Here is a 13348-nt window from a genome sequence, read left to right on the forward strand (position 1 = left end):
CGGAGCTCCAGGATGTTGATGCGGAGCTTCTCCTCTGGGAGCCAAAGGCCTCTTGCGTGAAAATCTCCGGTGTGTGCTCCCCACCCTTCCAGGGAGGCATCCGTCGTCACCGTTATCTGGTAGGATGGGGCCTGAAAGTCTGTGCCCGCCGTCAGATGAGCGCGGGTGCCCCACCACCGTATCGCACGTCGGAAGGTCTCGTCGAGCGGAATCCCGTCCTCGAAGCTGCCCGTTGCTTGGATCCAGTGGGAGTCAAGGAACTCTTGCAGAGGGCGCATCCGAAGCCTGCACAGGCGCACGATATATATGCAGGAGGACATCATCCCGAAGGACTTGGACCTCACCCTGGCAACGTCCGTGGCCAGCAGGCGCTGCACCTTGCCCAGGATGGCCTTCGTCATTTCTTCTGATGGTGAGGCCAGGTGCGCCACTGTGTCGAGCTTTGCTCCCAGAAACAGTGCGACTTGCGACGGGACCAGGTGGGATTTGGGAAAGTTGATGGAGAATCCCAGGTCCGAGAGCAGCTGGACGGTCTTTGCTGTGTGATCCCTTGTCCCTGCTCGGATGAGCCAGTCGTCCAGGTAGGGGTAGACGTGGATCCCCTGCAGGCGCAGACGCGCCGCCACTGGTGCGAGGCACTTGGTGAACACCCTGGGTGCCGACTTCAATCCGAACGGGAGGGCCTTGAACTGGCAGTGCCGTCCTTGGACCACGAACCTGAGGAACTTTCAGAATGGGGATGTGGAAGTACGCATCCTCCAAATCCAACGACGACAGGAAATCGCCCTCCTCCAGCTGTCCCAGCACGTGCTGGAGGGTAACCATCCGGAATTTCTGTGCCTTGATGTATTTGTTCAGCCGTCGCAGGTCCAGGATGGGGCGCCATCCTCCTGTCTTTTTTACTAGGAAGTACCTTGAGTATACTCGAGCCCCGGAGCCTCGTCGAGACAAGCTCGATGGCACCTTTTCTGAGCAACACCCTCACCTTCAAGAGTAGTTGAGGGACGTGATTTACCTTCCTGACCACGGGTGGAATGCGGGGGCACTTTTTTTTAGAAATTCGAGGGCGTGCCCCTGGGCCAGGGCATCCAGCACCCAACGGTCGATGGAGATGGACTCCCACACGCTGACAAACTTCGCCAGCCGGCTTCGGTGGGGGCCCGACCCTGCTGTCGGTTCAATCTTGCTTGGCGGACGCCTTGCCCTCCCTGGCGACGACCGCGGTCCCCCCCTTCCCCTCCAACTTGCCTCGTCCTCTATAGCCTTCATGCGACGAGGAGCGGGCCGCTTGGCGGTACGTAGAGGAGCCACCACCGAATCCCTTGGAGGCACCCTGCTTGCCTCCGGTGCTCCGAAAGGACGGCCTCCGTTGCCGGAGAACGCCTAGGGCCCTAGCAGTCTGTGTCCGCCTTGATGGCTTGGAGGGACTCATCCACCGTTTTCCCAAACAGGTTGTTCCCGTCGAACGGCATGTCCAGCACCTTGGCTTGCACATCCTGGCGGAAATCCGTCGCCTTGAGCCAACCTCGTTGCCTAGTTGGCGGAAACCGGCGTCGACAATGTCCGTTGCTACCGTAATGACGTGATCCAACGCCACTTCGCCTTCTTGCAAGATCTCCAGGGCCTCGGCCCTCTTGTCATCCGGCAGGAAGTCCAACAGTGAGGCGATCTTGAACTATAACTCCCTGTCGTAGCAGGCCACGATCGTGAGGGCGTTAGCCGCCTTAATCGTTGTTGCCGCAGTGATAACTCTTCCCATTGCGTCCAGCTTCTTCCCTTCGACGTCCGGCGGGAAAGTTGACGTTGAGACAGACACCACCCCCCCGCTTTCTTCTTGGCCGCCGCTGAGACGACCGAATCTGGGGTAGGTTGTGCCCTAAGGCACAGAGGGGCTGCGTCGGGGACCTGGTACTACTTCTCGTACCAATCCTTCTTGGCAGGCGTCGTAGAAGTGTTCTTGAGAAGGGTGAGACCCTCGTCCCAGATGTCATGCAGCAGAGGCACGAGAACCGACTTCCTCCTGGCCTTGCGCCGTTGGTAAAGGAAACCTTCCTTCTCGGGGTAGAGCTGAAAAAGCTCGGATGCCCTGGCGATCATTGCGTGGAAAGATCCGATCTCATCGGACGGGGAGGCCCGAGCTGGTGATGGGAGCTCCGTCCCAGTCGTCACCACTGTCGTTGTCGGTACCCGTCGTGGCTGGTACCCATTGTGGCCGTGTCTGTTCCTGTGTCATCCCCAGGGACGGGGGGACGTGGGTAAAGGCCGAGCAGGCCGCGAGGGCCGAGAAGGTGGGGCTGGGTGGATCAGTCTTCTCTTGTTCGGGGGGCTTCCCGCTGGGACCGGCTCTGGTTCCTCCGCCGGACATGGTACCGGGTCCTGTCAGTGGTAAGGGCAATCTTGTCCTTATCTTTGAACGTAAGGATTGTATCGCCAACAAAATGGCCGCCGAGTTATCTTGCGACTCCGGAAGCGGCAGCTGCCTAGGACCCTCGCCAGGGCCGCCGTCACTCATCGTCACCCTCGTCGGGATCCCTCCTGTGCGGACGGGCCTTCGACGCCCTCATCGAGGCCCTCTAGGACTTCTGCCAACTCCTCCTCGGATGTTGTGTCCATGTCCACAATGGCCACCGCCCCCCCCCCCTCTTTCCGCCGGGGTCTTCACGGGGGTCTTTTCGATGGGTCTGAAAGAGGCTTCCCTCGGCGGAGGCAGGGAGACTGGGCCCCGAGGTCGCCGTGACTCCCTCGATAGAGGCCTTGGCTGGGTGAATCAAGGCCTTCACCGCCTTAGGCGCGCTTGAGGCCTTCACCTTGGGGGGAGGGTCAACGCCTCGCTCCCCCTTGGCCGAATCCGTCGAGATCGACTGGGGCCTCTCCAGAGGCTTACCCGGGTTCTCGGATTTCCTCTTCCCCGAACCAGAGCGTTGGCTCGTGGTTGATGGTGCCAGGGAAGGCACGCCCTGCCTGGCAGCCAAAGAGCCTGACCATTCGGCACTCCTGGTGCCTGCGGACTCTGTGCTTTGCCTTCTGTTGGGCCCCCGTCGCCGGGGTGCCCTCACAGGACTTAGAAGACCGCTCCGACTTCTTCTCACCTGACGGACTCCTTCGTTCCAGCCAGTTGGAGAGACGAAGGTGTCCGTCCCTGATGGTCCGTTCCGACATGTTACTGCAAAACGCAGTCCTCCACGTGCGTTTTGTCCTCATGAAGGCAGTAGAGACATTTCGAATGCTTGTCCTCTTTGAACACATTCTGTAGCTGGAATCCAGGGCAGACCCTGAACAACTTTCCGGGCGTCGAGCTTCCTTTCTCCTGGGCCATGTTCGGGTAGGCCGCAGAAACCTCTGGAATCCTCTAAGAAGCGTAACTCGACAATATCTTCACCCTTGAGGGACGTAGAAAAATCCGACACGGATCCCCGTTAATCGGATGTAGAGACGGTGGAGCTTGAGGCTCTTTTTGACCAAAAAATTAGAAATTCTCTTTAAAAATGCGTGAAAACGCAGCAAAAGCTCGAAAGCTAAACACGAGGACACCCAACACTTGAGCGTGCAGTAAAAATCAGAAGATGGCTGCCAGAGGCGGGGCTTAGGGAGAGGGCAGTCATTGGCTGGGGGCAGTATGACCCAGAGACCAGTGATTGGTTACTACTGAGAAAGACAGATCAGAAACGAAACTGATTTTTTCTTTACCGAGGATTCCTGGCCTGATGACGGGGAATATTCATGAGCATGTGAATCCATGCCAGACCCCATGCTGGAGAACAAAGATAAGGTTGGCGCACAGCCCAGACTGTCATGCGTCTCGCCCCGTGGCACTGGTGGCCCTGTGTGAGGTTAGGCAGCCATTCTAAATTCCACCACGTAGCTCTAAGCAGTGGTCTACTGTTTTTTCCCACAGCTTCTCACGAGACTTATTAGCCACGCCTCCCCAGAGCCTGGCGCGTTGCAACCTTTCGCGGTTAGCCTTGCTGCTGCTTGTTTTGGGTCACCAACGCTAGTTTTTCGCTGTCCCGCTTTTCTCGGGACACTCCTCTCCCCTTTTCCTTCCCTCTCCACGACATCCCTTTGCGGTTTCGCCGTGACACCTCCTGCCTTTCCCTTTTCGCACGTTTGTCTGCCACAGACCTTCTGCATCCCCCTCTCTCGCTTTTCCCTGCTACCATGCTCCTACCCTGGTTCTCCAGTGTTCGTTTTCAGTGCTCTGTAGGCAGAGCTCCGTCTTCCGTTACTTTTACAGCGGACTTGTCTCTTTGTGGAACTTTCACCTGAAGCCTCTTTTGGCTCTTCTGCTTGTGTCATTGGTAATTCTGCTTACCGGAGCCTGCGGAACCCATCTTCCAACAACTGCCGTGGGAAGTCGGATCACCACTTCAAATTCAACATCCAGTGTTTTTTGTGCCTAATGAAGGCTTTTTCCCGAAACAGTCCCTCTCGGGAGGGGAGTCCCAGGTTGTGCTGTAATCCACACAATAAAAAAGCAGGATTATCGAGCCCGCAGACGCTCGATACCTGCCAGTTCTGACTTCAGTCTAACAGGTGAGGAGGAGGGGAGCCAACGAACTGGGGAAGATCAGCCACACAGGGTTGACAGTTTGCAACGCCCTACTCCAAGGATGGCTACTGCAGAACAACTGCAAGAATTAGTAGCTGCTGTCCAGAACCTCTCCATGGAGGTGCAAAATCTGAAGACGGACAACAATATGCTGAAACAAATGGTATCAACCAGAGATCCCAGACATGCTGATCTGCCTCCCATGGCTCTTGCCTCAGGTAAATTCGATGGTACTCCAAAAAGATTGAAGTTTTTGGATGCCTGCAGTAGCCATTTCACGTTCCGGGCAAACACGTACACTACGGATCATGCCAGAGTGGGGTTTGTAATCTCTAACAGGATGGGCAATGCCCTGGCCTGGACAACCCATTTGGTCAGAGGTGCTGACCCGGTGCTTCAGGACTATGGGGCCTTTGAAGCCCAGTTGAAGCGAACTTTTGAAAGACCTGAGATCACCTCTGTATGTGAAGACCTTCTGGACATTCGCCAGGGGCAGGCAGATCTTACCTACATATCAACTTTCAAGAGGCTTCCCACAGACTGGATGGCCTGAATAATCTCAGTTTGTCATATTCAGGCGCGGACGCTGTGAAGACAAAGATCAGTTGGCCAGGACTCCTCAGCCTTCCTCCTTTGCAGAGTTGTTGGCAGCGGCCCTCTAGATTGAATTCAGAATGCAGGAAAGACGACATGAGGCGCGACGTTTCTGAAATCCAACGCATACCACAGATGATCCTCCTCTCTTGTCACCTGTTGCGATGCAGATGGACAAACCAATGCAGATTGGCACCGCACGACCCTCTCTAACTTCCGAAGGATGGGAACAAAGAAGCAAGAAAGGGCTATGTGCCTATTGCGGACCGGACCACCATCAGATCAGGAACTGTACAGAACTTCCTCCTGTATGCTCGGGAAACGAGAACCCTCTGTCCTAGAAGGGACGGGTTATCGAGGGCTCTCATTCAGTGTCTCACTCAATTGGTCCTACCAACACACCCGATTCCAGGCTCATGGTACTCAAAGTCCTGCTCAACATGGATCAACGTCAGATTGAAGCTTTGGCTTTATTGGACTGTGGTGCGGCGGGCAACTTCGACAATATGGGACGATAAGGTGGGTCTGCATAGGATCAACCGCAAAGAGGACCAGAAGGTCGACGGAAGTCCTCTTAGTTTTCGACCCATCACACAGACTACAGAAAACTTGAGACCAACTATCCAACAGCATACTAAAGAAATCCAATTTGATATACGCGCTGCACATTTTCCGTTGATTCTGGGAATCACATGGTAGCAGAAGCACAACCCCCAGATCTACTGGACCACCAACCAGTTGGGTTTTGATTCCCTGTTCTGTCAGAAGAACTGTCTTCACTGACTATTCATAGGGCCATAAGGTCACAAATTTCATTGTTGACATTAAGATAGGACCACTAATCTGTTTACAATTTATTTTGCTTTTGGAAACATTGAATACAAGGCACCAATGCACATGTCTACTAATGGGTATTATTTAAAAATTCTTCTTGCAGATATTAATATGGAAACTAATTGTGATTTGCCCCTGAAGAAGTGATTCACGAAACATGTTGGGCCAACAATAAAAGAATCAAGTTTTATTAAATAGTTTGTGCATCTTAAGTCATTTGGATGTACATTACAATTTGCATGTGTATGTGTATTCAGGTTTAACACTATATATTTCTCAAACGACTAGAACTCACATGTGAGCCTTCTGATAGCAGAGGACGGGAGTTCCCATATACAGGAACTTGTTCGTCTGATATGTCACAACCCATATACCAGGGTTGTTTATAATCTCCTCCGCACCTAGAATAAAATAAAAATGCTATGCAAAACCTCAGAATCGCTGAAAATCATATTCACATGGAGTGCCGATCAATGTTATTTCTTTCTTCACTGACTATTTTATCAGGAGGCGCAGGCTCTTCCGGTCTCCTCAGACAACACTGTCTGGGCACATTCCATTCCGTTAGTCCTTACAGACTTCGATGCGGTCTTCGCCGAAAAAACCCTGCTAGAGCTTCCACCTCACTGACCCAAAAACTGTCCGATAGATTTGGTTCCCAATGCATTGGTGCCTTTTGGAAGGAGGTTTGCTTTGTCCCAGGTGGAAAAGGACCCCCGAAACCTACCTAGATGACAATTTACACAACTGACTGATCTGACAGTCAAAATCCCCTGCAGGGGCTCCACTCCACTTTATCTCTGACCCTACATAGACTTGCGAGGATTAAACAAAGTCAACATCTGGGATCGCTTTCCAATATCCCGGACATTCTGGAGGCGATGCAGGGAGCTAAAATTCTCAAAATTGGATCTCCACAGTGCATACCACTTGCTGAAAATCTGCTTGGGCGATGAGTGGTAGACAGCATTTAGAACACCTTTTGTTCTAGTGAACACCCCAGCCGTGTTCGAATGGTTCATGGACTGCATGTTTTCAGCCCTTATGTTCATTTCAGTAACAGTGTATCTGGACGATATACTGGTGTTCTCCCAAAGCCCACAGGAACAGATTCCATCTGACTGAAGTTCTGAACCGTCTCAAGAAACACTGTCTCAGAAATTAATTTTCAGGCTCAGCACTGTACCATACCTCGGGTTCATCTTATCACTACATGGCATACAGATGGTGGCAAGAAGAAAGGCATTATTACATTGGCCCACACCCACATCAGTGAAAGAAGTCCAGAGATTTTTACGTTTTATCCCAAAGTTCTCTGAAGTTGTATTGCCCATCACACACCTACGTAAGAAAACCTTGATGTCCTTCTGGGGCTACCAAGCAGAGGAAAGCTTCAAACACCCAAGAGTACTGTTCTGCAGTACTGCCATATTGCGCCACCTGGATCAGAGGAGACCCCTCCTCCTGGAGACTGACACCTCAGCCGCTGCTATAGGAGCAGTGCTTCTGCAAAACCAAGATCAGGAGGCACCCCATTGCCCGTCAACAGAACTATTCTGTGATAGAAAGAGCTTTTAGCCATGAAACTAGCCTGTGAGGAGTGGAGGCATTTGCTACAAGGGAGCATACACACTTTTACCCATCATAACCTCCAAGTAATCCAAACCAAAGACTGTAAATTCACGTCAGGGGCGATGGGCTCATTTCTTCGCACAATACGATTTTCGCATTACCTATATCCCGGGCAGTCAACTTGGCAGACGACCTGTCGCTCATGTCAGGGTTTCCAGCTCCGTACCTTCCTCTTCCAGAAAGTTTTTTTCAAAGAAAAACTCATCGGCCAGGTGACATCCTTTCCGCAACAAGTCAGAGGCCTTGGTCTCGCAGGGATCACATTAGGAAATGAACTCAAAGCGGGAGGGCCTCTTATTCCACGAACATTGGCTATACATACCCACGGACCCTCTCTGCCATAGGGTTCTGACGTGGTGCCATGACCATAAGACAGTTGGACACCGTGGTCAAGCTGGGATCCTGGACCACCTCAAGAGATCATTCTACTGGCCTGGTCTACAGGTGAACGTTGGACATGTGCAATCCTGCAAGGTCTGCGCGAGGAGCAAACATAAAACCCATAAGCCTGCTTGAACAAGGGCCTGTACCCTACACGCCCCTGGAGTCACATATCCACAGGCTTTATTGTCGCTCTCCCAAATTCGCAAGCATGTACCCGTTTGTTTATTGTGCGCGCCAGATCCAAGGGTATCAGGGCGCAGAAGGTAAGAAGGCATACAACTTATTTACAAAGGTTGAACATATTAAGTAGGTTTTACAGCTTGGTTACAACAGTTGAGGATCAGAACCAGTAAAACAGACATGACATGTGGAAAATAACTGGTAAGGTATGTAGGGAGTTACTTATCCTTCTCTATGAGCCATTCGATCAGATTCTGCCTGAATTTGGTGAAACTTTGGTCCGTACTTAGTGTGGAAGGTAGGGAGTTCCACAGTTGTGCCGATCAGACTGGGAAGCTAGAACCTCCAATAGTGGATAGTTTGAGGCGTGGCACAAAGTCAGTTGGAATAGGCTAGCCTTGTGGGTCCGATTGAGGTCTTTTCTGGAGATTCTTTCTATTAGGTAGCAAGGAGCCTTGTTTAGGCATTTATGGATGAGAGAAGGAACAAGTTACTTACCTGTAATTGTTCTCCAGCATGGGTCTGGCATGGATTCACATGCTCATGAATATTCCCTGTCAGGCTGGGAATCCTGGGTAAAGAAAAATCAGTATCAGTTTCGTTTCTGATCTGTCTTTCGTAGTAGTAACCAATCACTGATCTCTGCGTCATACTGACCACAGCCAATGACTGCCATCTCCCTAAGCCCCGCCTCTGGCAGCAATCTTCAGATTTGGTAGCACGTGAAGTGGCAGTATGACCAAGTGAAGAGCCGTAGATGGGTAGGCGGGAGGGTTTGCATGTGAATCCATGCCAGACCCATGCTGGAGAACAACAGTTACAGGTAAGTAACTTGTTCCTTCTCCAGCATGGGATCTGGCATGGATTCACATGCTCATGAATAAAAGAATACATAGCAGTACACACATGCACAACCACGGGAGGTGGCAACAAGCTCAACATTAAGCAATACAACAACTCAACATTAAGCATCTCTTACCTTCTCACCAGGCTCACCTTAGGCGAACAGGTTGCGCAGCACTGCTTGGCCGACCCTGGACTCCTCCCTGGAATCCCGGTCGACGCAGTAGAATTTCGTGAAGGTGTGCGTCGACCTCCATGTAGCAGCCCTGCAGATGTCCAGCAGGGGCACACCAGATAGGAACGCCGTGGTAGCTGCGATCGCTCTGGTGGAATGGGCTCTCGGACGGCCGGGCAGCAGTTGGTTTGCCAACCGATGACAGTACATGATACAGCCGGAGAGCCATCTGGAAATGGAAGCCTTTGAGAGAGCCTTCCCCTGATTGACAGGTCCAAAGTTCACAAAAAGTTGCGACGTCTTCCGAAAACTCTTCGTGCGGTCCACGTAGAACTTCAGCGCTCTAGCCACATCCAGCGAGTGCAAAGTCCTTTCAGCCTGCGACGAAGGCGACGGGAAGAAAACAGGCAACACCAAGGCTTCGTCGAGGTGGAAGTCCGGCGGCACCTTGGGCATGAAGGAGGGGTGCGTCCTGAGCACTACCCTCGTGTCGTGAAAGGTCAAGTACGGGGGCTTGCAGGAAATGGCCTGGATCTCTCCCACCCGTCGTGCGGAGGTGATGGCCACAAGAAACGCTGTTTTCCACAACAAGAACTTCAACAGAGCTGAGTGCAGAGGCTCGAACGGAGGTCCCATGAGCTTGGTCAGCACCACGTTGAGCTCCCATGCCGGGGCCAGAGCTTTCACAGGCGGGAACGATCTGAACAGTCCCTTCATGAATTCCTTCACCAGACGATGAGACCACAAAGACGTCCGTCCCGTGGTTCTGGTGTATCGGGAGATCGCAGCAAGATGAATCTTGATGGAAGTGTGCGCCAGTCCAGCCTTGGCCAGCGTCAGTAGGTACGGCAGTACTTGAGGAGCCGTAATCCTTAGAGGGTTAATCTTCTGTGCGTGCACCAGACAGAGAACCTCTTCCATTTGTGTCCGTAGCATTTAAGAGTTGAGGACGCCCTGGCCTTTGCAAGAACCTCTCTGCAGTCGGCCGGTATGTCGTATCCTCCAAACTCGAACGCTGCAGGAGCCAGGCCTGCAAGTTCAGCGACTTTGGGTCGTGATGGAGGTTGGCGCCTCCTTCCCTGGAGAGAAGATCCGCGTCCACTGGCAGCTTGATTGACGGGGACGCTGACAAGTCCAGAAGGTTCGGGAACCATATCTGCCTTGGCCACTCAGGTGCGACGAGGATCATCCTGCACCGTGACCTCTTGAGCTGGTTGATGAGCCGGATCAGCAACGGCAATGGAGGGAACGCGTATAGAAACAGGCCCTCCCAGGGGAACGAGAAAGCATCGCCCATGCTCCTCGGCTGGGGAAACCTGCTGGCGAACCTCCGGCACTTGGGAGTTCGTCACCGTCGCGAACAGATCGATCTGGGGTGTGCCCCACCGTCGGAAGAGGTGGTCGACTAGATCCTGTCATAGTTCCCACTCGTGGCACGAGCGCAGCTCTCTGCTGAGAGTCGGCGATGGTGTTTTTTATTCCTGCCAGATGAAACTGCACCAGAAACATCCCTTGGGCGACGGCCCAATGCCACAGATCCTGCGCCTCCCTGGACAGGGCTGGGGATCTGGTACCGCCCTGCTTCCTGATGTAGAACATGGTGGTGGTGTTGTCGGTGAAGATCCTCACCACCTTGCCCTTGAGGGACAGAAGAAATGACCTGAGGGCCCAAAACACTGCACGGAGCTCCAGGACGTTGATAATGGAGGGACTTCTCCGTCGGAAGCCAAAGGCCTGTCGCGTGCAGATTTTCGGTGTGCGCTCCCCTCCCTTCCAGGGAGGCATCCGTGGTCACTGTCTTCTGGTGGCCCGGGGTCTGGAAGTCCATGCCTGCCGTCAGATGCGCGCGGGTGCCCCACCACCGGATCGCTCGTCGGAAGCTCTCGTCGAGTGATCCTGTCCTCGAAGCTGCCTGTCGTCTGGATCCAGCGAGCGTCCAGGAACTCCTGTAACGGGCGCATCTGAAGCCTGCACAGGCGGATGAGATAAATGCAAGAAGACATTCCGAGGAGGGATTTGATGGACCTCACCCTGGCCGCGTCCGCAACCAGCATCCGCTGCACCTTGCCCAAGATGGCCCTCGTCCTTTCCTCCAACGGAGAGGCCAGAAGCGCCACTGTGTCGAGTTTCGCTCCCAAAACAGTGCGTCTTGCGCGGGCACCAGGTGGGACTTGGCGTAGTTTATGGAGAATTCCAGGTCCGTGAGTAGTTGGACGGTCCTCGCTGTGTGCTCCGCGGCGAGCTCCCTTGTCTTTGCACGGATGAACCAGTCGTCCAGGTAGGGGTAGATGTGGATCCCCTCCAGGCGCAGCCGCACCGCCACCGGTGTGAGGCACTTGAACACCCTGGGTGCCGACCTCAATCCGAAGGGAAGGGCTCTGAACTGGCAGTGACGCCCTTGGACCACGAATCTGAGAAACTTTCGGTGTCATTTTAGGATGGGGATATGGAAGTAAGCATCCTCCAAATCCAACGACAGGAAATCGCCCTCCTCCAGCTGACCCAGGACGTGCTGGAGGGTGACCATCCGGAACTTCTGTGCCTTGATGAATTTGTTCAGTCGTCGTAGGCCCAGGATGGGACGCCATCCTCCTGTCTTCTTCACAAGGAAGTATCTTGAGTAAACTCGAGCCCCGAAGCCTCTTTGGGACGAGCTTGATGGCGCCTTTCTTGAGCATCGCCTTTACCTCCAAGAGAAGTTGAGGGACGTGATGTTCCTTCCTGGCCACGGGGGGGACGCGCGGGCACTTTAGAAACTCGAGCGCGTGACCCTGGGCCAGGGCGTCCAGCACCCAACGGTCGGTGGAGATGGACTCCCACAAGCTGACTAAGTTCGCCAGCCGGCCTCCCACCGGGATGCTTCGGTGGGGGCCCGACCCCACGGCCGGTTCAGTCCTGCTTCGACGAGGCTTTGCCGCCTTGTTCTCCCTGGCTGAGGACGGCGGGGTCCGCCCGACTTGCCTCGTCCCCTGTAGGCTTCCTGTGACGACGAACGGGCCGCTTGACGGTAGGTGGAATATCCGCCGCTGGAACCTTTGGAGGCACCCTGCTTGCCTCCGGTGCTCCGAAAGGGAGGCCGTCGTTGCTGGAGAACACCAAGAGCCCGGGTCGTCTCCGTTTTGATGGCTTGTAGGGAATCTTCCACTGTTTTCCCAAACAGGTTGCTCCCGTCGAACGGCATGTCCAAAACTCTGGTCTGCACATCCTGCCGGAAGTCCGTTGCCTTGTGCTATCCACGCCATCTAAGGCACACCCCGTTGCCCAACTGGCGAAACCCAGTGTCAGCGATGTCCGCCGCTATCGTAATGGCGTGGTCCGACGCCACTTCTCCTTCCTGCAAGATCTCTAGGGCCTCTGCCCTCTTGTCGTCCGGTAGGAAGTCCAGCAGGGGGGCGATCTTGTACCACAACTCCCTGTCGTAGCGGGCTAAGATAGCCAAGGCGTTGGCAGCCTTAATCGCCGTCGCTGCCGATGAGATGAGACTGCATCCCACCGTGTCCAATTTCTTTCCCTCGCCGTCCGGGGGGGGGGGGGGGGGGGTTGACGTAGAGGCCGAAGCCCCCCCCGCTTTCTTCCTGGCCACCGCGGAGACGACCGCGTCCGGGACCTGGTACTTCTCGTACCGATCCCTTCTCGCAGGCGTTGTGGATGGGTTCTTGAGGAGGGCGAGACCCTCAACCCAGATATCGTCCAGTAGAGGTACAGCGAGGACCATCTTCCTCTTGGTCTCGCGCCGTTGATAAAGGAAACCTTCCTTCTCTTCCGGGCAGAGCTGGAAAAGCTCGGATGCCCTGGCGATCATGGCATGAAACTATCCAATCTCGTCGGGCGGGGAAGCCCGGGGAGGAGGCGACGACGGAAGATCCTCGTCGTAAACTTCGTCGTCTGTACCCGTCGCGGCGGTGTCCGTCCCCGTATCATCGCCACGGGTCGTGGACGGGGAGGAGGGCTGAGCAGGGCGCGATGGTTGAGGAGGTGGAGGATGAATCCTTCTCTTAGGAGGAGGGCTCCCAGAAGGGCCTGGCTCTGGGTCCCCCGTTGGGAGTAGTTCCTCCGTTGGTGGTAACAGCAATCTCGTCCTCATCTCCGAGCATAAGGACTATATAGCCTACAAAATGGCCGCCGAGTTGTCTTGTGGCACTGGTTGAGGGGGATTC

At 54.2% G+C, this 13348-nt stretch overlaps 1 protein-coding gene across 1 annotated transcript; it reads left to right on the top strand.

Annotated features, from left to right (window-relative positions):
* The first annotated feature begins 4610 nt into the window (after positions 1–4610).
* Positions 4611–5102, top strand: LOC138514453 (protein LDOC1-like). Its single transcript, XM_069629960.1, has one exon. It carries the CDS (start codon positions 4611–4613, stop codon positions 5100–5102), a length of 492 nt encoding a protein of 163 aa, XP_069486061.1.
* Positions 5103–13348: the final 8246 nt, after the last annotated feature.

This window comes from Ambystoma mexicanum, chromosome 12, assembly GCF_040938575.1.
Source record: "Ambystoma mexicanum isolate Mex_15411 chromosome 12, UKY_AmexF1_1, whole genome shotgun sequence".
NCBI lineage: Eukaryota > Metazoa > Chordata > Amphibia > Caudata > Ambystomatidae > Ambystoma > Ambystoma mexicanum.